We start from the raw sequence: 26,765 nt of genomic DNA, 5'->3' as shown, positions 1-26,765 counted from the left end.
TTTATTTTTAATTATTATATTTTGTATAATTATTTCTTAAAATAATTTTCAGAAAATAAATAAAAAATAAAAAAGAATTAAAAGATATTATCCGAAAATAACCTTTTTTTTTTTTTTTTTTTAAATAATAAAATAAAAAATAATTTTTTATTGGCAATTATGTCATAAAAAGTAATTTCAAACATGCCTTAAAATCCAACGTCTAAGTCAACAACAAAAAGAAAAGAAAAAAGAAAAAAAAAATCGAAAACGTTATTTAAATATTAAAGAAGGGCCGCCAATAGAATCACTTCAATAAATTCGTATTAAATTGTCTTGGGAAGTCAAAATATAAGACTCATATTATAACCGTCCCAATTGTAAATGCCAAATTTGTCCAATTGAAAATGAAAGACTAAGACGTGGAGGCACGTGCGGTGGAGACTGTTGGCATACGTGTCGGTTGTGTTGTGTGGTCCTCTTCTATTATCAATAAAGCGAGTATCAAAATTTCGGCTGTGGAATCATAACGGATTGACAACACCTTGTTTGGTTTGCCATCACTTTTTAGAAAAATGGACTTCCCTTTCTCATTAACTACCAAACTGCCACTCCCCTTTCCCCAATTTTTTTTTCTTTTTTTCTTAATTATTTTACATTATGGTTCAAATAAAAACAAGAAAATATGGTAACAAGTAAAACTAAAAGATTTTGTGCTTCATTCCAACTTTAGATTATATATATATTATTTTTAAAAAAAAATATACACTTTGCTCGATTTTAAATAATTCAATTTTATCGACTTAAAATATTCTAACTTGATTATTTTTTTTCTAATGATATGTTTTTCGATTAAATTATAGTCTAACTAAGACCAAATAAGATAAAAAAATTTCCTAATACCCTATTTTAAGAGTGTTGTACGATCCACCTTTCAATTCGATCATTTATGAACCTAGACCAGCTTGTCATATTCAATAATTTGAAAAATTTGCTCGATAACATTGAAAGAGAAAAGAAAGAAATAAATAAAGGACCCCTTCTCTCGTAGGACCATCTTAACAATCGACCCATCGGTTAACAAAGCTCAAAAGGAAAAAAGCAATATGCACATTGGAGTGAGAAAATGGGTTGTTCACCCTAATATTAGCATATTAGCATAGAATGGAACATTAGTTTTCAAGGTTAGGTTTTGTTTGAGCTTGAGGGGTATGGTCATGGTTGAATGGTCATTGTTTTGAATGGATGGTTTGGTTTGGTTTGTGGGGCATGATGGGTTGGGGGTCTTTTGGTGTGTGGTAGTGGTTGATAAGCATACAATCCCACTACAAGATATGAAAAAGTAGGACCACTTGCTCAAAATAGGGTCCCCAATTGTGACTTGTGTGTGGCTATCCCACTTTTTCAAAAAGTTCACTAACATGGTGGTGTTGGTCCCTATCAATGCGTTGGAAAGACTTAGGACCTTCCTAAGGCCATTTTTGACCTTTCCCCTTAGATGTGAACACCATTTAGGGCACATGGTTCTTAACCCACTCTTTTTTTTTTTTACTTTTTTTTTTGGGATTTTCATTTTATACCCAATTGAGAGCAATGGTCAAATTTGATTTTTATTTTTTATTGTATTTTTGTGATTTTTTCTTCCTACCCAATTGAGAGGAAGGGTCAAATTTGATCCTAGTGTTATTTTCCTTTAGTGTGGAATAATACATAAGTTTGATTTTTAGGCTTATTTTCCTATTATAGTTGAAAAACCCACCAATTTTTTTTGCCTTTCTTATAAATTTTTTCATGTCCAATGAAGAGAAATAGCCAAATTTGACTCAAATCCTATTTTCCTATTATTGGAGGATAACCCACAATTTTATTTTATTATTTTTCCTTTTTTGAATTTTCTTTCTTCCCCAATGGAAAGAGGAAAGGTCAAATTCTAGTTTCAATCTTATTCTCCCACTAATGTGGAAATAAATAAAGTGAAATAGTTGACTTTTGTACCATTTTTCTACAATTTTATTAAGTAATGGGTCAGCCATTTTAAAAATATTATAATAATATTTGGAATATTATTTATTTATTAAATAATTTTACTTGATGTGAAGACCTATACTTAATTTGGAATCAATTTTTATTTATTAAAAATATAAAAAAATAAAAAATTATGGGATTTAGGCAAAATTGTACTTTCCCATTTGACTAAATAAAAACTCAACTAATTTCCAACACCACGATAAAAACATTTTGAAGTCAATACAATAAGTCAAATTTTATTTCCAAAAATAAAATAAGCCAAAGCTTTGGAAAAATGAAAAAAAAAAAATTATCATTTTTGTTTTTTTAAGGAGGAGAAAAATTATTGTAGTGAAGTGTCAAGATTGAAAATAAGGACAAAAACATGGCTAAATTATAAATCCCTCCACTTTTTTATTTTTGAGTAATTTAATTTGTTTTAATTTTAATTTTAATTTTTGAAAATTTTAATTTAATTTAATTTAATTTTTTTTTTATCTTTCTCCTCTCATCCCTCATGGCCTCATGGCTCTGGATCAACCAGTTAAAGCTCTCTCCATTTCTCTCTCTAGTTTTCTCTCTCTTCCCTCTTCTTTTCTTCAACTGAAAAGGAAAAAATCAGATCAACATTTTCCTTGATTTTCCCACAAGTTCTCGCTGGTTTTCTGGTCTCCGATTTTCTCTCTCCGGCACTGCCCTCGAGTGCTCGACTTCGCCCAGCTCCCAACCAGCCAAATCAGCATCATTTCTTTTCGAAAACCTAAAAATATCACAACAAAACCCACTTCCTTCAGTGTTTGTTCTTCTTCGCTTCGCTTCAATCACTTGGGGTTCTTCACTGCACTGACTGTACTGGATTGCCTGAACTGTGGAGAACTGTTTTGTGCAGTTGAGGAGGGAAGTGAAGGTGAAGGAATTGGAGTTCAAGCGTGCGATCATGGTGGTTGATTCGGGTTCTGGTGTGGATTTGAGGTCGAAGAGCGTGAAATTGAGTGCGGTGTTGGGGTTTAGGAGGGGTGTGGTGATGTTGGATGTGTTGATGAATGGAAAGATTTGGTTTTGAGAATGGGCGATGCGAAAATTGGTGTTTAGATTAGGGTTTTCATTCGTTTTTTAATGTCGAGGACAGACAGGATGGCTTCGGATCTTAGCAGGACTGGCGCGGCCGAAAGGGACACAGAGCAGGTAATGCTTCATTGTTGCTTTTTGGAACTTCAATTTATTTCGGAATTTTTTAATGATAAGTGGCAAATTCAGAAAATTTAGGTTGGGGTCTTTTGCGAATAACTGTGTAGAAAGTAGTGTAAAGGTTGTTAGTCGAGTGTGGGATGTTGGTGGGGCACTTTGTTGGATCAGTAACTGCAAATATATGTGTTTGTTCTGTAACTTGGATTATGTCTTGGTAGCTTTTCAGTGTAAGAAAGTGACATTTTGTTTGATAATATTGGGATTATATTTAGAATTGGATTGGAAGTGATGGGTTTTCTGGGCAATTACAAGACCTTTTGAGCGGACTGATTAAAGTAGCCATGAATAGATTCCCAGTTCTTACTTCAATGGGCTATAGGATGGTTGGTCACTAGTGACTCTGGAAATCATTTGTCTTTTATTCTGGGTCAGTTGGACCTTATTCCTCCATCACTTGGTAAACCATGGTTTCTTTGGGCTTTATTCAATTGGCAAGTTTGGGGATATCGATTTCTCTCCCAATCCTTTTGCAATCCAGTTTTTGAGGCATGGGCGGATAAATGGAAGAGATAGAAGTCTAAGTTTTGCACTACACGATAAAATTGGCTGCTCTTAGCTTAAAAATGATATGATTTCTTGAAATTTACTATTAAAATTTTGTAATCTAGCTGCACAACTTGTATTCTTTGAAAAATACATACGAAGATCCAATTGTTTATGAAACTTTTTCTACTTAAGCTCTTTCCATTTCGTTCTTTGTGTAGGCCATTTGCTATAGCTAATTTGCTTGCTACTTGCAACTCTGAAATATATACTCAGCTAAGGTCATGCAGATTAATGTTTTCTTATTTATTTTTTATTATTGAGCTTAGAAAAGGCCGTATCTTCTATTAACTCAGAAGCTACCATGTCTTTCCTCGCTGCATTAACCTGTGTTCTTTGTTGGCCTTCCTTGCATTCCTGTAATTGTACTGACTTTTACATCAACAAAGTTACTACTTCCAATTAGTCATCCCTCCAAGTCACACAGGCTCAAACCACCTTATTCAAATATCTCCTCTTCCATCAATTTTTTCTACCAGTAACTTCTCATGAATAAATAATTATGTCGTTTTCTTGCCTTTTTATTGTCCATCATAAGGTACTCATTTATCATGGTTTAAACCCATTGATAACTTCATCTATGCTTCTCAGAATCACCCACAAAATACTGCCTCATCCAACAAATAGAAAACCCTCTACACAAATTTAAAGAATAGGGTGGAATTACCAAAAAAATCCACAGCAAGTAAGAACCTATTTGGGAACTGTTTTAAAGATATTTTTTAACTCTTAAAAAAGGAAAATTGTTTTTAAACTCAAAATCAAGTTTGGTAATTTCTTGACAGAAATAAGTTTCTTGAGAACTTGTTTTTTTTTTTTTTTTATGACATTTTAATTGTTTTTACTTGTTTTCTAGAAATTGTTTAGAAAATAATTGTACAAATATGGAGAATGAGTGAAAATAAAGTAGTACAGGTAAAATTTATTTTAAAAATATTTGAAAATATAGAAAATAAGTTAAGAAGACTCCAAGTTTTCAAACAAACTTTTGTTCTAGAAAACATCATAAAATTGTTTTTAAAAAATTGTTCTAAAAAATTATTTTTTTGAACTGTTTTCAAAATCGGAAAACACGTTTGGTAATTTTTTGACAAAAATAGTTTTTTGAGAACATGTTCTGAAAGCAATGTTTTTCGAGAACATATTTTAATTGTTTTCACTTGTTTTTAAAGAATTGTTTAAAAAAAATAATTGTTGAAATATGAGGAATTATTGAAAATAAAACCCTATTAGTAAAATTCATTTTTAAGAAATATTTGGGAATATAGAAGATAGGTTGAAAACATTCCAAGTTCCCAAATGGACTTTTGTTCTAGAAAACATCAAATAACTTTTGTTGAAAACTTTCCCAAATAGGGCCTAAGGTTTTGTGTGAAAGAGTAACCCATAGCTTTGGAAAGGTCCACAATATGCAACCAATGATCTTGTCTTTCCTGCCCAATTCCTAGTGTAGGATAATTGTGAAATCTTTCTTTTTCAAAAGTTTAGAAAGCCCCATTCTAGGTTCCTTTTTTAGGCCTTCTGAGAGGATTCATGTGGCAACCAAAGACTAGTAGGTTCCTATGATCCCCTCCTGCCAAAAGCTTTTCCTTTTGATTTTCACCCCTAGGGTACTTTATTTGGCTAATTTAAGCCTTTCTCATCAATAAATTGTAATTTTATCTTCTCCTCTTAACACCTAAAAATGCAAGCCCTAGCCTACTGTTTCCTGCTTATAGACACTGTAAGGGTCTGCATTGGCTGGAAGGTTGTAAAATGATAAAATATATGGGCAGGAAGAACATGAATGGACCTAGTGAGTAAATATCTTAAAGCAAATAGAGTGAAGCTATTGCCAAAGCTCTATGTAAGAAGGCTAATGGGTTGGTGTACAAGATTTAGGGACAGTGCTAGGTTGATGAGGATGGATTATGAAACCTAGCTCTTAATGGGTTGAGTCAAATTTGACTTGATTGATAATTGATTAGATCTAGGCTTGGAGTTAGGTATATTTGATCTAAGTAGAAGTTAATCTTATTACTGTTATATATAATAGTTTTGATGTATATCATTATATCATATATACATATATATGGACAAGGTGGGGAGATAAGAGTCATTCCACCTTTGGTTGGGGACAAAGAGTGGAACTTTTTGTATTGGGTCTCTTTACTCTAACCTGGAGGTGAGGAGATCAAAGTTGTTCCCCTCAGGTATTGTGTGGAATGCTTGGGTTCCACCTAAGGTAAGCTTTTTCACTTGAGAGGCGACTTGAGGAAAAACTGACTCTTGATCAGTTACAACGGAGAGGTTGGTCTTCTGCCAATAGATGTTTCCTGTGTCACACTCACGAGGAGTCAATTGACCACATCTTTTGCATTGTAGCAAGACGAGGGTGTTGTGGCAACTTTTGTTCTCTCTTTTTGGTATTTCATGGTGATTCATTCCTTTGTTAGAGAGACTCTTTTAGGTTGGCATGACACTTTTGTTGGGAGGAAAAGGAAAGAGGTTTGGAGAGTTGCTCCTTTATGCCTTTTTTGGATAATTTGGAAGGAGAGAAACACAAGATTGTTTGAGAATGTGGAGCTCTCTGATCATAGATTGAGAGTCTTGTTTTTGTGCAGCTTGTTTTCGTTGTCTAAGTTGTTTATATCAGAAAGATTACTGTCTTTATTTGATTTCATTGATTAGATGGGTTCAGCTTGAGGGAGGGAGTATTTTTTGTTTTTTTGTCCCTTTTTTGGCGGTTATTGTATACATCGTGTGTACTTTGGTGCACCCCTTTTTTTGCGCTTTTCAATACTATGTCTATCAATATATATATATTATGGCAATAATTTGATAATTTTTTAACATAGATCAGGAAGTGTAATATCTTATTCAGGATTAAGTGACTTATTTATGCTCTGTCAAATTTGGATTTGAAGTTGGAGTTTCAATATAATAATTGGATTTGAACATGGATACTGCCATATTTGCATTGTGGTTGGCCCACCTTATGCCTATTAAGTACTTTCTGGTGTCATTTTCCAAGTCAAGCAAATATCTTGATAAGGAGTCCTAGGTTTTTGCACCAAGCTATGATGAGGTATGGAAATGAGGTTCTATGCAGGAAACAGGACCATCTTCATATACCTTTTGTTCCCTTGTACTGAACACTTCCTATATTTGATTATCTTAATTATGAGCATATAGGCAATTAATGGGGCAATCGAGGTTCAAAATCTTGGCCAAGACGGGTATGACAGAGACGGGTTGTATCCGTCTCGATCATGCCTGGTATTGGACTGATAATCGAGTTAGTGTTTTGCTGACTCGTGAATCGACTCTGCTGAATTGGAGATTAATCAATAGTCTCGATGCAAATTGCATAACAACTCTGAGATGATTCCAAAATTATGCTAATATTTATTTGGGTGATGGGTGATGGAGAAGACAATGATGGGGAGAAAAACGGTGGAAAAGATAAAAAAAAAAAGCCATGAAAATGAAGAACTTTGGAAGGAGATTTTGGAGCCTTGGTTTGCATCTTCATCCTTCAGACTTGAGCTTTTGCGTCCTTGTATGACTGATTTCTCTTTAGTTTAAAGCCTTCAAACTTAAGAGATGTAAGAAGTTGTTAGTTGAGAGGTGAAATTGGTATATTGCAGAGAAATGGGTATTGTGCACAATGTGTAGGGAAATGAAACGGATGTTTGCCTAAGTATGTGGGTTTAAAAATGGTGATAGGTATTTGGGTTATTTGACAACATGTGTATTTAAATGGATAATTGGGATTTTATAAAATGAATAATAAATATTTATGTTTATATGAAATAAATAGCTTATAAATACTAATATAAAAATTGAAAATTAATGTATAGAAGTATTAAAAAATATATTTATTTTTAAAATTTATTTATTCAAATAAAAATAAAAATAATAAAAACTGTTGTGTTTTATAATTGTTTTATTTAGAATATATTTGATAGTAAAAATAATCTTTATATTGTAAAAGATGATTCATGGAGGTAATCTACATCCATAATGGTAGAATCTTCGTGATTCTTTGAAGTATCAGAGCCATATTAGTTATGTTAATGGTAACTGCAAGTAATTTGTTGCCATTACTAATTCATCGAGAAAAGAGAAAGGAGCAGGAATGACCCTCTTCAATGGGATTTCACTGCCGCATTATTTTCCCAGAATCTTACCTAATGTTAAATATTAGTCCTCAGCACATTTGTCCTGTTGCTTAAAGTTATTGTTCCATCAAGAAAAGAGAAAGGAGCAGGAATGACCCTCTTCAATGGGATTTCACTGCCGCATTATTTTCCCGGAATCTTACCTAATGTTAAATATTAGTCCTCAGCACATTTGTCCTGTTGCTTAAAGTTATTGTTCCATCAAGAAAAGAGAAAGGAGCAGGAATGATCCTCTTCAATGGGATTTCACTGCTGCATTATTTTCCCAGAATCTTACCTAATGTTAAATATTAGTCCTCAGCACATTTGTCCTGTTGCTTAAAGTTATTGTTCCATCAAGAAAAGAGAAAGGAGCAGGAATGACCCTCTTCAATGGGATTTCACTGCTGCATTATTTTCCCGGAATCTTACCTAATGTTAAATATTAGTCCTCAGCACATTTTTCCTGTTGCTTAAAGTTATTGTTCCATCAATCCTAGAAAGTTAATATTTGAAATTCCTTATGTTCCTGCCACTACTATGATCCCCTTTGTGTTCATCTTAGTCTTTCAGATATACAAATTTGTTGTCCTCTTTAGAATTTCTCAAACACAATTGTTTTTCTAAATTTTGAATGTTGAAGCTAGATTATTTTCTATTTCACCTGCAAATGTGCTGAATATGTTTTAATTTAGGTTCTTGGCTAATCTTACAACAGGCCCTTACTGCTCTTAAGAAAGGGGCATATTTACTCAAGTATGGAAGAAGGGGCAAGCCCAAGTTTTGTCCCTTTCGATTGTCCAATGTAAGTTGTTTAATGTTTCTAGATATGCACCACCATTGTGTACATGTGTGAACATTTTGTTCCTATTGTAGTTCTTTTCCCTTTGTCTGTATTTGCTCTAATCTGATCATAGTCATTACTCATCAAGAGGCGGAGTTGATATGTCATTTATATGTGTGTGATCCTTTTTAACATGAGCTAAATGCCATCTTTATGTTTGCTTCAGCTTCTGTGTATTTATCTGCATTGTGTAATTTTTTTTCCTAAACCATTCAGGGTTGATGTTGGAGAATTTGCTAATCCAAATCTATTTTAGCTAACTCAATCGAATCAAAACTATTCTAATACCAAAAAAATATAAGTTTTCCCCATGGACCTTCACATTTCTTTGCAGTTTTTCATATTGTCCTTTATCATTACACTTCTACTGAAATTGGTTTGGTTAAAACTACTCGTAGTTTGCTATAATGATTTCACTTAATCTTAATAAAATAATTCTTCCATCACAATAAGTACTGTGAGCTCACATGTTTAACATTTGTAACACTCCTTACCAAAATAGGAAAAAAAAAAACAAAATGAAAAGAAAAACTAAAAGTAACTGTGTGCCTTTTAACCACAATGTGGGTGAGTTAGGCCTTATTTAGCTGGGTGGTAATGGCCCGATCATTTTTGGGCTGTCACCGAAAAATCTATTAGTTAATTTTCTCTTTGTTTTATTTTTATTTTTTCATTTTTATTTCTTTTTCATCTCCTGCCCTTCTAATTTTCATTTTGATTAGTCCTTTATTTTTACTAATTTAAGCAAACATTGTGTGTGAGAGAGGTGTTCTTTCAGTTTCATATCCTATCTTTCCATGTATTTCTTTCCCCTATCTTTATACTTTTCATGTTTCCGATTTAGAGAAAAATAAAGGTTCTTCTGTTGTGATCATGTGGATTACAGTGCAGGGGATATTGTTGTTGGAGATATCCTCATTTGATGTAGATGATTTTGGATTGTTCTAGAGAGGTGGATGTGGAATATATTTTCAAATCACTAGGCAGATTTTCTAGCCAACATGAAACCCTATATCTTTAGTGGTAAGAGCTAGATCATTTTTCCAGTGGCTAATCAAACCAATACATAACTTGAAAATTCAAAAACCATTCAAGGGAAACAATTTAGTAAAATACAAAACACAAAAATTTACCTATCAAAAAAAAAAAAAAAATGTAGATAAAAAAAAAAAAATTCTAGTATCTGCTGAACCACATATTATCTTACTGAAGGAATGCATTTAGTGGACACTATCTCAGAATTGTTGATTGATATGCCTAGAAAGGCAAGATGCAAGACTGGGTTGTATTAGCATTTAGCACTAACCTGAATCAGGTTTAAAAATAGTTTGAAAATAAATCAAGATAGAATGTTGCCATTTGAAGTTTCAGCAAATAATTCTAATATTCTAATTTAACTGAACCCAAATCATTGCTATTTTACTACTATCTATGGTACAGTGTGTTATAATACACTAAATTCTTCCACTGCAATTTTGTAATTTTGGTATAATTTTTGTGCTCAAGGTGTAGCCATGGCTATTAGTGTGTTGTATTTTCAGAACAGTTGGTCTCTTCTTTGTGCAGCTGATTCTAGTGCAGAAATTTGAAATAGTGCTTATCTGGATGTTTACACGTTTCAGGATGAGTCTGTTTTGATATGGTTCTCAGGGAAAGAGGAAAAACTCCTAAAACTAAGTCATGTGTCCAGGATTATATCTGGGCAACGCACTGTAAGTTCCTTCCTATAAATCTTGCATTTTTTTACACGGCCAAATTTCCTTGAATTTTTCACTTTGGGAGGATGTCAAATACTTGTCTGCAAAATTTGAGAATCACTCAGATGAAGATTGGTTGTTATAACTTCCACATGATTTTTTTACTGCATTTATTTTATTTTTATGCATATCTCTTATGTCTTACTTTAAAATTATTAGCATTATCCAAATAATTTTTTTAATTGCTTTTATAGCTGAAATAAGATTACCTTTGTAATTCTGGTGGTGAACCATGTCTATTTCAGGAATTGTCCAGCATGGTACTCCTATAACATTCTTTACAACCCGTTTGATGCATTTAGAACAAATATGGTGTGATAAAATAATTTTTTGATTTTGAAAAGGATCCTAATTCCACCTTTTCACAGCTAAACTTTTTTGAATCTCATATAATCAAAACCCCACTCAAAACCCTGCAAGCTGGAAGAGAAGCCCAATCCTTATTCCTAGGTGTCCACACACTACCTACAAACCTCCTATCACATATCTTCCTCTTTGTTTCCTGAAGCATCATAATATCTAGGGACTCTGTAATGCAATTTTTTTTTTTTTTTTTCCTAAATACCAATCCTCGAATATTCTAGCTAATGATCTTCATAATATATATATATATATATATATATATTATCAGAAACGAAGAAATATGTATTAATAGTAGTATATATACAAAAGAAGCCTCTATAGTAGTAAGAGAAGGATGAGAGGTCCTTCCCTCAAAATACAGAATCTGATCAAAGAAGAATGTACCCCTCTATAGAAAACAATATACAAAAAAATCCCCAACCATCTCAAAATTTTGAATCACAAATTGCAGTCCAATTGAGTTGTAAAACACTAAGAGGAACTCCTCTAAAAGCTGCAGTACAAGCGGAGTTTGCATATCGTTTGTTGTATCACCTCTTCATAATATCACCTCTTCTGATTAGTCTGTTGTATTTTTGGGAGGATTCCTCATTCTTCTTTTGTATTTCTTTATCACATAATACATTTGTTATTTCTGATAAAAAATGATAATAATAATAATAATTTTTTGGTTTTGGTCACTGACAACATGGATCAGATATGCACTGGTTATGTAAGGATGCCTATTTTCTTTATCTTAATTTGACATTCACATTATAAATGATAAATTGAGGGTTCTTAGTTACCAAATTTTTAGTGATAAATTGAAGGTCCTCCATTCCAACACCTTTCATGGTGGGAAAATTAGGGATTATTAAAAAGGCACAAATCATAAAACAGGTCAAAACCCATGCACACACAGAGTATGCTAGTTATGTCAGGAAAGTGATAAAAAAGGAAAACTAGAGGCAAAATCAGCATGGCCACTCCCTAAGCTATCAATGAAGTGTGTGTGTGTGTGTGTGTGTGTGTGTGTGTATTAATTCACATCTCTTGTAGCCATTTGGACTTTTAGACTCATGAACATGGATTTTTGTAGCTCTCTTAATGCTAATTAAGTTTGCACTTAAGCCATAAAAATTCCTCCAGTTTTGCTCTTTTTAGACTCATCAAAACAAGCAAAGAGGGGAACCATCTTCCATGCCTTTTTATTACCCTTACCCACCAAGCTACCAGGCCAACCTTGCCACATATCCTTGACTGAATGAGGGAGTAGCCAAGCCAACCTAAACATGGAAAAATACAAAGACTAGAAATTGTGAGTGCACACACTTTGAAGAAAATATGCTTGGCCCATCTCCTCCCTTTATTTGTGCCACCAGTACCTATTGACATGAATCCAATCCCATCTCATGAGTTGATTGGCTGTATCTTCCCCAAAAGTCTCAAGCAAAGAAGAATATTTGATGGATCCCATGAATCCAATCTGATTCCTCAGCTTGGACAGTTTTGGTGGAGTTATCTATGATTGGAAGAGTAGGTAGGCTAGAAAAGAATTCTTTATCTTCTACAAAAGGCTCCCATCAAAGATAAGGATTAGGGAAAAAAAGGTTGTTTTTCACTAAATGATACATCCATAGTGGCAAAAAACCATTTAGAAGTTGGGTGATAGCACTAATAACCCTTTTTTGTAGGAGAATAACAAACAAAGATTCATTTAAGGGTTCTTGGGTCAGGTTTACTTCTTTAGTGGGCATAGATATGTACAAAGGCTACACACCCAAAGATCCTTGGGGAAAGCCAATTGAAACCATCAAATTTTGGAAAAAATCTAGAAATCGTTTCAATAGAGCTAACATTGTTAAGAATACGAGAGGGTAGCTTATTTATGAGGTATGTAGTAGATATGACAGCCTCTTCCCAAAATCACTTTGAAACATTCATTTGAAAAATCAAAGCCCTAATGATCTTCAATAGACCCATTTTTAAGCTTAGCTATCCTATTTTGTAAAGGGTATAGGAGGGATAATGAATGATTCCTTTCTTTTAGACATAAGGTTAAGGTATTAATTGAAGTACTCTCTTCCATTGTCTGACCTTATTGTTAGGACCTTGGCATCAAATTGATTTTTTTTGCTTGTTATGAAAAATGGGAAAGATTGTGCTAACCTAAACTTTTGTTTCATGAGATATACCCAAGTAAACCGAGTGCAGTTATCAACAAACAAAACAAACCAACTTACCACCATAAACACTATTAACTTTAGTAGGTCCCCTAACATCCATATGGATCAAACTAAATGGAACAAAAATTTTCTTATTGTTTTTTGATAGGTAAAAAAATTCAATGTTTTAAAAACCGGACCGGACTGGCCGGTTCAACCGTCAACCGGTCGCACTTTCGGTTCGATTTGCTCTATTAGACCGTTGAGGGATTGGACCGGTATCGAACCGCTTAAACCAACGGTCGGACCGATGACCCGGTGGAACCGGACGGTTCTAAACGAACCGAACAGTTCAAGTTAACCCCTGATTTTGCAAACATGGAAGGGGGGTTCCATTAGGTCTAAATGTTTTGGGCTAAAGCCCATGCTGGGCCTTGTCTTATTATGACAAGGCCCACACCCATCCCCACAATTTTATGGGCTGAGTCTTGAGCCCAAGTGATGACTTTGCCTTAGGTGAGGATGGCTTTTATAGGCATCCTTTGCAGCCTGTTTCCTCTCACAATCCGATGTGGGATTGCTAACTTATCAATGAAAAAAATATAACAAGCCTCTCCACCAAGAGGGCTTGAACCTTGCACCTCAGGTTGTACCATCAGAATAGGACACCACTCGGCTACATGCATTTTGTTATCTAACATGCCAAACAAAACAATATATATTAGATTTTAACATTTTTTATAATATTAAATAAAAATAATATAATATTTTTTAAAATTATAAAATTAGTTTAAATTTTCATTTTTAATATATTCACATTTAAATATTATACATATTTCATTTAATAAAATTTAAAATATTAATATGATTTAATTTGATAATATCAAAGATATAAATAATATTATTGATTTTAATTTATTCATATATATTTTAAAATTTTTATAATTATTTTTAATTTTAATAATATATAAATTACATATTTATGACGTCACTGGTTCGACCGCGGTTCGACCACCGGTCCAACCAGTGAACCGTGAACCGGTAACTTTTCCAGTTCGATGACCGGTCCGGTTCTGAAAACATTGAAAAAAATATATTAAAAGCGCTTGCAAAACGACGCATTGGAGTACACACGAAGTATACAAGGACAGGTCACAAGGCAAGCAAGAGGGGAACAGAAAACCTACCACCCTACACAATAAAGCCAGCCCCCTGAAACCAACCCCCTCGGAAACCTCATATAACAAAAGAAACAAAACAATTCCCTCACAAGACAATTGTGGAACCCCGTTAATTCTCCACTTTCCTTTGAAGGAGCACGAAGAGCTATTGTAACTAACAGCGCACTCAAGCTTCCATAATTCCCTCTCGAGACGGGAAGCCGAAATCTTCTTTCCGCCTGAGATCTTAACCCATCACCCTTTTCTTTCCTCCAAATTCTTCAGAAACGAACTAATCTCCTTCTTGAACCTCGCAACTAGCATCCCCACAAAGTTGCTGAATTGAACAAACTTACTGGGAAGGCAAACAAGATCCTCTCCCTCTAAATTGTTGACATGCTCCAGGGCCCTAGAGGATCCCAACTCCTCATCCCTAACTGCCAACTCCTAATCCAAAGAGTTCTTTGAATTGCTTCCCGCAGCCTCCAACAAACAGCCATCTTGCTGTAACATCTGAAGTTGCCTCCCAGAATCCAAAATCCCCAAGCTAGGAGAGTTAGGAAACCTATTTGCCTCCTCCACTAGAGCTTAATCCGTGAACTTCATACGAGACCATGACGCTTGCAAGACTTTCTCATCTTTTCTTATTATTTAAGGAAAAGACACATGGTGATGTTTAGCATACTCACAAACATCACAATGGAAGTTTTAAACATTTAGTTTTTCAAACATATTGGGAAAATTTTCAACAATAAAAAAGGTGGATGACCAAGACAAAAAATGGGATAACCGAACTTGGTCCTTGGTTGGAGTAGGATGTTCTGATAAATAGGTATGAGGAGTAGGACATCTTGTGCCACTTTTAGCTTCAAAGAGATACAGTCCCCCTTCTTTTCTAGTATGTCCAATCACTTTCCCCATAAGAATGTCCTGAAAAAACATTCAGTTTGTGTAAACTTTATTGAGCAATTTGGGTCCTTAGTAATTTGAGGAGTAAACAACAAATTTATTGATAGTTTTGGAACATGTAAGATATTTCTTAAGGTTAAAGAAGATGTTAGGAAGACATCTCCTTGACCAGCCATAATTACTAAGATAGCATCAACATTTTTTATCTTTTGATTTTCTGGGCATGGAATGTAACTAGAAAAGACTTTTGAAGAATTGGTCATATAGTCCGAAGCCCTTGAATCAATGATCCAAGGGTTGGAAAACTGATTTTTAGAGGCACTCAAGGCAAGGGAATATTTACTTGTTTTAGCAAAATGACTATGCCCCATAGGTTTTTCCAGCTTAGAAATGAACTATTTAAGTTTCTTAATTTCCTCCTTGTTGAGCTCCATTTCTCAGCCAGAGCTTTCTTATTGCTGTTTTCCTCCATTTTCAACAAGATTTGCGAGTGATTTGTAGCCAAAATTCCTTCTCCCCCCTCCCTCCCCCCGGTACCCTCATTCCCGTTGAAGAAATTTATGGGCTTGCCATGGAGCTTCCAACATGTCTCTCTTGTGTGCCTATTTTTCTTGCAATAGTTGCACTATAAAGAGTCTTTCTCACTTGTTTTCTTACCTTTGTTTCTACTAGAGTGCAACATTAGCAGTAGCGCTTCCTTAATTTCCATTTGGTTTTGAGATGGCTAAAGCAGATCCGTTTCTAGTGCTTCCCTTTTCTAACATTAAATTTCTCCTTTAAAGATTGCAAAGGCTTTGTTTAGAGATGGGAATGGCTCTTTCCCAAGAATTTAGACCTTTACTTGGATCCAATTCCATATTCAAACTAGTTGAGAAATCATACAATCTCTCTCGTTCAATGAACTCTTAATGTATTGTTGCATCTATGGTGCACTTGATTCTTAAATTTTGATATTGATCAAGTTCAAGTCAAAGACTTCTAATAACATTGTAGTACTCAGTTATAGAAAGTGTACCTTGTTTGGTGTTGTGAATCCTTGTCTTTGGTTCAAAGATTTGGGTTGCATCATTTACCTTAGAATAGGTATGACACATGGACACCCAGATTTCCTTGGCTGTTGAGAGGAACATGCATGTGCAGCTTATCTCTAGCTGCATAAAATTTCAAAGCCATGACATGATTTGAGTCCCACACAACAAACCTTGGATCACCCTTGCTCACCATGGGTCTAATCAGATAGCTCAACTTCCCTTTGCCCTTAATATACATCTTTACTAACTGCGACCACTCTAGATAATTTCTCCATTGAGTCTGAAGGATCTTGCTATATTCTGGAATTCAGCTGGTGGTGTTGACTGTTGGATTGTGGCTTGGCTCAATATTGAGGAATCAACCTTTGAGGTGTTTGACATTATGAGTGGAAGAAAGGGTATGAAGATCAAGAAAAAGATAGAGGCAATGAAGGCCTAAGTTGAAGTGGCAGTTTCTAAAAGTTCAGAAACTAATGGAATATGTTATAAAAAAAAATTCCTAGCAATGAAGGCACAGAACACTAAGAATGCAAGTGATTAGGACAAAGAAAATTCTAGCTTTGATATCATGTTTTCATTCAGATCTAGAAGCATTTGTGAGAATACCTTCTGCTATGTTTATTGCATAGGAATACACATGAATATGTATAGAATAATTGTCTAAAAACTGTCTAGGAAGTAATGCCTATGGTTATGCTATCAAAGATAAATAAAATAAGTGAAGAATGCTAGCAAAGGAAAGGAAAGAATCCTAGGACTTACAATTGCTACAGCTCATATAAGCTGGAAAAAATCTTCAATAATTTGCCACACGAGCTGGCAGATTTTCCAACGCATGGTCTAAACCCATGTTTGGTTGAGATGGGTACGCCTGTGAAAATAGTGGTGCCATGTGAAGAGAGAACAAGAAAGGTGTTTGGGAGAGAAAAGGCGAGAGAGGGGGCAGTCAATTCCCATCCCAACCAACCTCTCTCAATACCCCCCTTCCTCCCCACCCCACAAGCACATAGTATGAACACAATGAATTTATGGAGGAAAATTATTATTAATATTTTTTTTAATAAGAAATGAGAAGAATTTTATATACAGACGGAGGAAATTTATCAAAGTGGTATTTTAGTTTGGCATCAGGCTGAGTTGATCATATGTTGAGCTTAATTTTGGATACAAATACTGACCAAATTCAGCTCACTCCAAACTCAATCAGGGTACAATCCAAATAAATTTTGGGCAGATGAAGCGGGTATCATTCTAGCTCAGTCCAAGTTACAGTTGTAATGACCACCAATCCCTCTGCTTGATGGAAGCAAGCAAATTGCACTTAGAAGCACTCTTTCCCTCTATTTTAAATGATAGATTTGAGCATTCCATTTCCCCAATTAAAAGGTCAAATGTTCTACCATTTCCATCCCTCATCAGTCCATCAACGAATGAAATGGGGAGGTAGAGGAAATGGGGGGAGGGGGGTTCTTGTGACCTGGCAAAATCAAAACCTTGTTCCTTATTTTCTATACTGCATTCATAAGCCACACTTATGCTCACAGAAATATATAGTGCAGATTCATAAGCCACTCTTATCCTCACAGAAATATATTGTGTGATGCCTGGCATTTGAACCCACCAAAATAGTTTTCCAGAAAAAAAATAATTTTTTGGACTCTTCAGTTGGACAAAGTGTAGCCTTAAGTAAAAATTTGAGCTTTCAGTTTCTATACATGAAAAAGGTTTTTCTGTGCTTTCAAATCTTGTCCATTCACTGAGGAACATTGTCATCATTAATTAAGTGATGTTATCACCTGAATCTTGTGTCCATGCAGTGGTCATTGGTTTCTTGAATCTTTCAGCTTAAGGCTATTAATTCAGTCTTATGAGTTATATATTAGCCATAATGAATTGCTTGTTGAAACTACACTAATCGAGGTTCTGGAATTGTAATGCTGGCATTTTCAAATGATGACTGTTGTTAGTGTAGAAGAATCTGTTTCTCAAAGATTGTTCTGAATGCTAATAAGTGTTGGTACTTGTGTATTTGTCTCCAGATTTCTTGTATTGCCTTTGGATTTTGTGATGGCTTCTTATTGAACTTTTAGGTTTTTTTGTTAATGTACTAACTCAACTCCATTATCTTCCAGCCGATTTTTCAAAGGTATCCACGGCCTGAGAAGGAGTACCAGTCATTCTCTCTAATATACAATGACAGGTCATTGGATTTGGTAAGAATTCTCATTGGAGTAGCTATGCTCTTCCCTTAAACTTTCTTCAGTGCAATTGATTGTTTGTATGGCCCTTCTATCATTTGTTTTCTCCCTTAACTGTCAAGAATAGTATTTATATTTTGTGCTCGATAAATTTAACTCAACTATCCGATCCTCGTGTACCAGATTTGCAAGGATAAAGATGAAGCTGAGGTATGGTTTAGCGGTCTAAAAGCATTAATTTCACGTGGCGGCCATCATCGAAAATGGAGAACAGAATCAAGGAGTGATGGAATTCCATCTGAAGCAAATAGTCCTAGAACATATACTCGAAGAAGTTCTCCTCTGAATTCTCCATTTGGTAGTGCTGATAGCTTGCAAAAGGTATATTTGTTTACCTTTTGGTTTTCTTTCCTAAGTTGAGAATATTAAGTGGATGAATCTGTTAATGGTTGTTTCAGGATGGTGGAGATCACCTTCGCCTTCATAGTCCATATGAAAGCCCCCCTAAGAGTGTCATGGAGAAGGCATTTTCAGATGTAATATTATATGCTGTTCCTCCTAAGGGTTTCTTCCCTTCAGATTCTGCCAGTGGTTCTGTTCATTCATTGTCATCAGGAGGCTCAGACAGTGTACATGGACACATGAAGGCAATGACAATGGATGCTTTTAGAGTAAGTTTATCAAGTGCTGTTAGCTCATCAAGCCAAGGTTCTGGTCATGATGATGGTGATGCCTTAGGGGATGTTTTCATTTGGGGAGAAGGCACAGGTGATGGTGTTCTGGGTGGTGGAAGTCATAGAGTTGGAAGCTGTTTTGGCATGAAAATGGATTCTTTGTTGCCTAAAGCTTTAGAATCTGCAGTAGTACTTGATGTTCAAAACATAGCTTGTGGTGGACGACATGCAGCTTTAGTGACCAAGCAAGGAGAGATCTTCTCCTGGGGAGAAGAGTCGGGCGGCAGGCTTGGCCATGGTGTAGATTCTGATGTTTTGCATCCAAAGCTTATTGATTCCCTCAGCAATACCAACATTGAGCTTGTAGCATGTGGGGAGTACCATACTTGTGCTGTAACCTTGTCTGGTGATCTGTACACATGGGGTGATGGAACTTACAATTTTGGTCTTCTCGGGCATGGAAATGAAGTGAGTCACTGGGTCCCAAAAAGAGTGAATGGGCCATTGGAGGGTATACATGTGTCATCTATCTCTTGTGGACCCTGGCACACAGCTGTTGTAACCTCATCTGGTCAGTTGTTCACTTTTGGTGATGGAACATTTGGTGTTCTGGGCCATGGAGATACAAAAAGTGTTTCAAAACCCAGGGAAGTGGAGTCCCTCAAGGGCCACCGCACTGTGATATCAGCTTGTGGTGTTTGGCATACTGCTGCAGTTGTAGAAATCATGGTTGGGAATCCTAGTTCTAGCAACTGCTCATCAGGAAAGTTGTTTACATGGGGAGATGGTGATAAAGGTCGACTTGGCCATGGTGACAAGGAGGCAAAACTTGTGCCTACCTGTGTTGCTGCTCTTGTTGATCCCAACTTTTGTCGAGTTGCCTGTGGGCATAGTCTGACAGTTGCTCTTACTACCTCAGGCCATGTTTACACAATGGGAAGTCCTGTTTATGGGCAGCTAGGAAATCCCCAAGCTGATGGGAAACTCCCAACCCGTGTTGAAGGAAAACTTGCAAAGAGTTTTGTGGAGGAGATAGCTTGTGGTGCTTATCATGTTGCAGTTTTAACTTCAAGAACTGAAGTTTACACTTGGGGCAAAGGAGCAAATGGTCGATTAGGACATGGGGATACGGATGATAGAAATTCCCCCACATTAGTAGAAGCTTTGAAAGACAAGCAAGTCAAAAGTATTGCTTGTGGTACTAATTTTACTGCAACTATCTGCCTTCATAAGTGGGTCTCTGGTGTGGATCAATCTATGTGTTCTGGATGCCGTCTGCCATTTAATTTCAAAAGAAAACGTCACAATTGTTATAATTGTGGACTTGTATTTTGTCATTCATGCAGCAGTAAGAAGTCTCTAAAGGCCTCCATGGCACCAAATCCCAATAAGCCTTATCGTGTCTGTGATAATTGCTTTAGTAAATTAAGAAAGGCCATTGAAACTGACGCTTCATCTCAGTCCTCTGTGAGTAGAAGAGGAGTTACAAATCAGGGGCTAAATGAGCTAATTGATAAAGATGAGAAGTTCGATTCCAGATCTCGTGTACAACTTGCTAGATTTTCTTCAATGGAATCCTTAAAGCAGGCTGAAAGCCGAACGTCCAAGAGAAACAAGAAACTGGAATTTAATAGTAGTCGCGTCTCACCGATTCCAAATGGAGGTTCCCAATGGGGAGGAGCACTTAAATCTTTAAATCCAGTGTTTGGATCATCCAAGAAGTTCTTCTCAGCTTCTGTTCCAGGATCAAGAATAGTTTCTCGAACAACCTCGCCAATATCAAGGCGGCCCAGCCCACCTCGTGCCGCAACTCCAACCCCAACTCTTGAGGGACTTACCTCACCTAAAATTGTTGTGGATGATGCTAAGAGGACCAATGATAGCCTCAGCCAAGAGGTTATCAAATTAAGAGTACAGGTATATAGTTTTCCCTTCTTGTAAATCATCTACTTCAATTTCCTCTTCTACTTGAATTATCAATCTCATTTTCCAATGTGTTAAATTATGATCAATACAACCTGAAGAGTATTGACATGTTGCAAGCTTGAAGGAAAAACTGCTTCGAGAATTAACAATTACATACATTTTCTTATAAATATCGCCCTTTCCTTTTTGTTTTTGAACTAAGGGAACGGTTGGGAAAAGTATTCATCTTGTTTGAGTAGTAACTTAGTAAACTTGGTCTGTGCGGTTCATGGAGTGGGAACAAAGTCAAGTCTTCATTAAATCTTCATTTCTCAATTAGAAATAAACACATGAAAACCTGGTGAAATGATTCAAGAAATTTTTACATTGCAATAACAATAGTTGTTTAGGTATTTAAAAAGGGCAACTCTTTTAACCAATTTGCCATGTCAGAACATATAAATATGTATCAGGCAAATATCAACATTAACAGAGTTTGTTGAATTTTGTTGTTTTACAGTAATTTTGGATTAAATTTGCAAATATTTGAACTGCAAACTATAAGTATTTTCTGTAAATATTTTATAATTGTTTGAAAGGCTCCTGGAGGAGAATGCAAAGCTGCTTAACCTTAGCAGGTTTAGGTCGGCAGCCTTCACTTCTACTTAAAATTCATATCAATGAATAGTTTGTTTCTGATTAAAAAAAGGGCTGGCAGCCTTGGCAGCCTCATATCAAACTTTCACATAGGTCAAGGGAACCTTAATCCCAATAGCTCACATGATACAAAAATTTTAAGGTGTAAAATTTATTTGAAGTGTGTGGTATTAATGACTAACATTCTCGACAAATTCAATTCACCTCTATCTCAGATTCTTTTTCTTTTTGATTGCTAATATTCCTTCTCTTCATTTATTTTATTTTTTGTAGTCTCTTTCAGGACTTCAGCTGGAACCTTTGTTAGGACTTAACCTGGAACCTCACACATCTCCAGTCCAACTGCTTGCCACTTACTGCTTGAACCTTGATCTCTGATTTTTAATAAGCCGTTTCTTTGGAGCAAGTGATTCAAGTCCTAGGAATTAAAAGTAAATACTTTTTGGTCATAAGCTGTATAAGAATTTGTTTAGGTGATCTCTTATCAAAAGAAAAAAGAAAAAGAAAAAGAAAAAAGAAAAAAGAATTTGTTTAGATGATCTTTTGTTGAGTTTCATCTTAAGCTATGTTACGTGGACTTGGGTACAAGTGGTCAGTTCTTGTGTCTATCCAAGTGTTAGATATGTTTAGTTCCTCAATCTTAGGATATGGCTAAATAATCTAATTTCCCTTTACTCTTACCTGTGCCTTGGGTCAATTAAGTGTATGACCAAGATAGAATCTCCAACATGAGTCAAAGTTTACTGGCAATAAATTAGGAATTTTTTCTATTTTCTTTGTTGGACATACCTTTTGGTTATATATCTTAGCAATAGGTACATCAGACACATATCTCACACCCAAACCCTCATCATGTCATAAACAAAATGGATGGATGCTTCCCATACTTTGAAGTGTTCATGAAACAAAGATACTAAGCACAAGAGCTAACATCATAACCAACAAGAATTTGTGACTCTGGTAGGTTATGTATTTGTGCACTATTTTGTCTGACCAATCTCTGTCTCTCAGGTGGAAAATCTTACTCGTAAAGCCCAACTTCAAGAAGTTGAGCTTGAAAGGACAACTAAACAGTTGAAGGAGGCAATAGCAATTGCTGGGGAAGAAACTGCAAGATGCAAAGCAGCGAAGGAAGTGATCAAATCACTCACTGCACAAGTAAGATGAATCTTTATGTTTGTTGACCTTGTTTAAAATAGGCCATGTGCTCATTTGGATGCCCTGTGGGAATTAAATCAGCCCATTGCTTCTGCATAGCAATGGAGATTAGATCTAATTTGTTTTCCCTGGCATCTGAAACGTGTTCATAGCATACTAGGATCTTTTTGAAACTTCAAGAGATGAAACTACAGACATTTTCTACCGTCATTTTTGGTGATGACAAGATCCTTCCATCAAATGCTGTGGGAAAGAACAAGTCACATTGTTTTTGTATGAGGTCTGAAGCCCCTTACAATTTCAAAATAATTATGACTTTTTGACTATATAAAGAATGTGTCCCATGTTACAGGACCTTTATCCATCTTTGAAAAATACAAAAGTTAAGACAGTAAATATTGGCAGCTTTGGCCTTATTTGTTCTATAATAACTTCATAAACTGCACACTCAAGCACTGCCTTTTCTTTCCTAGTTATACTGTACACATATCTGAAATATGTTGAGCTGCAATTCGATGATGCATGCATTCTCAAGGTATGAACCATTTTTGGTTGATGAGGTTGAACCAGTTTGTTCAAGAGCCCTGATGATATTCCACTTTAGTTAGCAGTAAAATTGATTTTATTATGTAGTGTCCATTCACGGTAGGAAATGCTTGATATACTAGAATCCAATATGGTTTAAATGGTCGGGCAGCTTATATTAACTTTATTTGTTTTGCTTTCATATGGGAGCTCCTTCCTGATGATACATTTTTGTTGCTTGTATGCTAAATAGTTGAAGGACATGGCTGAGAGGCTGCCTGTGGGGGCAGCTCGAAACACCAAGTCACCATCCTTCACTTCCCTTGGCTCCAATCCTGCTTCCAGTGACTTGTCCAGTCTGTCTATTGACCGAATTAACGGTCAAATAACAAGCCAAGAACCAGACTTGAATGGATCAAATGGTCAGTTGCTTTCTAATGGATCGAGCACCACCAACAATCGTAGTTCAGGTCATAACAGACTAGGACACTTGGAAGCAACAATAAGAAACGGGAGCAGAACGAAAGAATCTGAGCATCGTAATGATAATGAATGGGTTGAGCAAGATGAGCCTGGTGTCTATATTACACTTACCTCTTTACCTGGAGGTGTTAAGGATCTTAAACGAGTTCGCTTCAGGTATTTATAACTCCATCCCATTTTCTTTCTAGATGTGACATCTTAGTAATCTGAAGCAAACATAACTTCTTTTTTTTCTGGGGTAAATACCAATTACGATAGTATGCAACTGAATGTGAACTGGTTTAACTAAATCCCTTAACCTGTTCTTGAAATTCTGAACTAGCGATGCATAATAACAAGTATGGTAGGCGTATTGCTGACAAGTAAAAGTTTTAATCTGAATTGGTGTCCAATCAATTTGAGTATGTAAACGAGGGACTGAAGTTTATAGAAGAGAAAGAGTGAGTTATGGAGTAGGATTTCATAAAAGGAAAAGGGGAGAATTCTGTTTCCATACCTTTTCTCTTTGTTTCTCCACTTATCAATGACCTGATAAACGAGTTAACTTTACACCTTAACCAGAGTCTATTAAGTTTAGAAGCAGCCTAAAATTTTCAATGAACTAATGAATGCAGCCGGAAGCGGTTTAGTGAGAAACAAGCAGAACAATGGTGGGCGGAGAACCGAGCAAGAGTATATGAACAGTACAACGTGCGAATGATTGACAAGTCAAGCGTTGGGGTTGGGAGTGAGGACTTAGCTCATTGACAAGTGAAACAGTTATATCTGTAAATGAAATGTTCTTTTTGAGAATGTAGCTTCAACCACGGAAAAAGGTCATATTAATCAATTAGATTTGGCTTTCCATCTAAGCAAGGGCTGAGGGAAGCAAAGGGGTTGGTATAAGAGGGTGATTTAGAGGCTTTGATTGTGTTTTTTTCTTTTTTCATTTTTCTTTTTCATCTTAAAAAAAAAAAAGGAAAATTTAAACTTGAGTTTACTTCTTTTTTTTGCCTAAATGTGCCTTTGGTGTGGGGGGGCTTGAGGGTGAGAAATGTAAATTCTTCTTAGGTTGCTGGCTCATATGTTGAAAGCAGCTTCCATGTAAATGCATAATCGATTGCATCTTGAGATTTTCTTTTTCTCTTGGCCTAATATAAATCCAGTCAGGGTTGTTGAAAGCAGTTGTCTTGTAAATTCTTTCTGAATGCATCTCCCTTTTTTATTTTTCTGTCTTCTTATTAATTCCCTTCTGGTTTTTTTTTACTGTTATTAAAAAATAATGAATATGTTTACGTTTAGGGGTGGAAGGAAAAACTGGGCTATTTGGATAAAAATAGTTTTTCCCCCCTTAGAATATAAAATAGTTTTTTTTTTTAATTTCGTTATAAATTTTTGTAATTTTATTCTTGAAATTGACTAATAGTTTGTTTGATAATGATTTTAAAAAACGTTTTTTATCTAAAAAAGTGTTTTTGAAGTGTTTAACACATTTTAGAAAATATTTTTAAAATTTTTAAAAAAAAATCATATTTTCTACTAAAAACACCTCAAGTAGAACACTACCAAACACACCATTAAGAAAATGGACATCACAAAGTTGTTGTCTCTATTAAAAACATGCATTAATTTCCAAATCTTTGAAGCAGGGCAAACTCATTTTCACCAGAATCCCATTTATTTCAATCTGCAAAGTTTGCTTTCCAAATGACACATTTCTTTGTGGAATGGGCTCATGGGCCAGGGTCTGCTTGCACCAGGATTCTCAAGGCTTGTAGCATATATTCAGTTGGACGCTCAATACAGTAAACCAAATATAAACTTATTCAAATTTTAAAATGGATAACAAAAAGCAAGAAAATTAAAAAAAAAAAAAAAAAAATTATTTTCATACTAAGAACCTTTTTATTATATATAAGTAATTTTGTGTGCTACAACAAACATCAATCCGTTGTCGTCCAGCGGTTAGGATATCTGGCTTTCACCCAGGAGACCCGGGTTCGATTCCCGGCAACGGAAATCTTTTTCCTTTTTTTCTCTGGCCATTTTTCCACCACAAAAGTTTCTTCTAAGTTTTAGCTTCTGTGAAAAAACCAAAAAGGGGGTGCTCAAGAGCAGCAATAAAAATCAGTTACCTTTCATTTTCAAGACTGATTACTCCACTTCCCCAAAAAGGAAAAGGAATTGAGCATGGGGGACTTGAAAGGACAGGGTCTGAAGATGAAGAAAGCTTTGGTGATTAATTAATAATGTGTCTATATATATACTATGAGGCCTGAGTAGCTCAAGGGCCGGCCGGAACATACTCATGACTCATGGCCTTGAAAAGCTCTTCCCCTCCTCTAACCTCCGCCGTTGCTGCCACCACCGCTCATGGAGAAGCTCTCGGTACTATCCTATACTCTCCTTTCTCTCCCTACTACTACAATATAAGCATTCATAGCTCAATATTAATTGATCCTGCCTTTTCTTTTCCACCAGTACCAGCTCCGCTTTCTCCGTCAGCCAGGCTGCCGCCTCCACTTCTGCCACCCACTTCTCCTTCAGCCTCGTCAACATCTCAGCCGGCTGCCACCATAACTTCTGACGACGTGAAAGCCCAAGTGAAGGCAATGAAAAAGAAGGTGGACAAACTGCTAAGCAGGATCACCACTCGACTCAACGTCATGCTGGTTCGTGTAGAAGCCATGATTGAGGCCCTTGAGGGTGATGGCGGCATCATGAGATCCAAACTTGAAGAACTGGACGCCATTATCACCGAGATGTCCCTCCTCAAACTGGATTTGCATTCTATCATCAATGAACTTGAGTTCATCGACAATGAACTCAACCACTGTCTCTTCCTCTGTGATTTTCTTGGTTGAATAAAAATACCCATCAATGAACTTCAGGTTTATATTTCTTATAAATTAACAAAACAAAAATATTTATAGACGTTTAATTTCAACTAATATATTTCTTATAAATCATTTAAATTTGATTTTTGTTTTTAAGAAATCTTAATAATATTGTTTTTTAGCAAACTAACATATTGATTTAAAAAGTAAAATAGGTTAAAA

The 26,765-nt window shown here is 35.6% G+C and overlaps 2 protein-coding genes and 1 non-coding gene across 4 annotated transcripts; all 3 read left to right on the top strand.

Moving 5' to 3' along the window:
- Nucleotides 1-2,532: 2,532 nt before the first annotated feature.
- LOC117916121 (PH, RCC1 and FYVE domains-containing protein 1) lies at nucleotides 2,533-24,931 on the top strand. Of its 2 annotated transcripts, XM_034831979.1 has the most exons (9): nucleotides 2,535-3,171; nucleotides 8,638-8,724; nucleotides 10,386-10,475; nucleotides 18,260-18,340; nucleotides 18,509-18,706; nucleotides 18,784-20,916; nucleotides 22,573-22,719; nucleotides 23,498-23,883; nucleotides 24,342-24,931. In XM_034831979.1, exons 1-9 carry the CDS (start codon nucleotides 3,103-3,105, stop codon nucleotides 24,472-24,474), a joined length of 3,324 nt encoding a protein of 1,107 aa, XP_034687870.1. In that variant the 5' UTR covers nucleotides 2,535-3,102; the 3' UTR covers nucleotides 24,475-24,931. The 2 variants fall into 2 exon arrangements, with proteins under 2 accessions (XP_034687871.1, XP_034687870.1); XM_034831980.1 differs by lacking the exons at nucleotides 22,573-22,719; nucleotides 23,498-23,883; nucleotides 24,342-24,931 and adding an exon at nucleotides 21,835-22,566 and having other exon boundaries at nucleotides 2,533-3,171.
- Nucleotides 24,932-25,653: 722 nt separating this feature from the next.
- On the top strand, nucleotides 25,654-25,725 carry TRNAE-UUC. The gene has a single exon. It is a non-coding gene; the product is annotated as a tRNA-Glu (tRNA).
- Nucleotides 25,726-26,007: 282 nt separating this feature from the next.
- LOC117915767 lies at nucleotides 26,008-26,602 on the top strand. Its single transcript, XM_034831445.1, has 2 exons — nucleotides 26,008-26,094; nucleotides 26,188-26,602. The coding sequence occupies exons 1-2, from the start codon at nucleotides 26,022-26,024 to the stop codon at nucleotides 26,568-26,570; spliced, it is 456 nt and encodes a 151-aa protein (XP_034687336.1). The 5' UTR covers nucleotides 26,008-26,021; the 3' UTR covers nucleotides 26,571-26,602.
- The last annotated feature ends 163 nt before the right edge of the window (nucleotides 26,603-26,765 follow it).

The sequence above is a fragment of the Vitis riparia genome, chromosome 6 (genome assembly GCF_004353265.1).
Source record: "Vitis riparia cultivar Riparia Gloire de Montpellier isolate 1030 chromosome 6, EGFV_Vit.rip_1.0, whole genome shotgun sequence".
Classification (NCBI taxonomy): domain Eukaryota; kingdom Viridiplantae; phylum Streptophyta; class Magnoliopsida; order Vitales; family Vitaceae; genus Vitis; species Vitis riparia.
The sequence above is the reverse complement of the archived record's forward strand: the minus strand, read 5'-3'. Positions and strand labels throughout refer to the sequence as shown.

Coding starts and splice junctions, on each gene's coding strand:
- LOC117915767 (XM_034831445.1), top strand. CDS start 26,022: ATGGCCTTGAAAAGCTCTTCCCCTCCTCTAACCTCCGCCGTTGCTGCC. Junction 26,095..26,187: donor CGCTCATGGAGAAGCTCTCG/GTACTATCCTAT, acceptor CTTTTCCACCAG/TACCAGCTCCGCTTTCTCCG.
- LOC117916121 (XM_034831979.1), top strand. CDS start 3,103: ATGTCGAGGACAGACAGGATGGCTTCGGATCTTAGCAGGACTGGCGCG. Junction 18,707..18,783: donor GTGCTGATAGCTTGCAAAAG/GTATATTTGTTT, acceptor TGGTTGTTTCAG/GATGGTGGAGATCACCTTCG. Junction 23,884..24,341: donor CTTAAACGAGTTCGCTTCAG/GTATTTATAACT, acceptor TAATGAATGCAG/CCGGAAGCGGTTTAGTGAGA.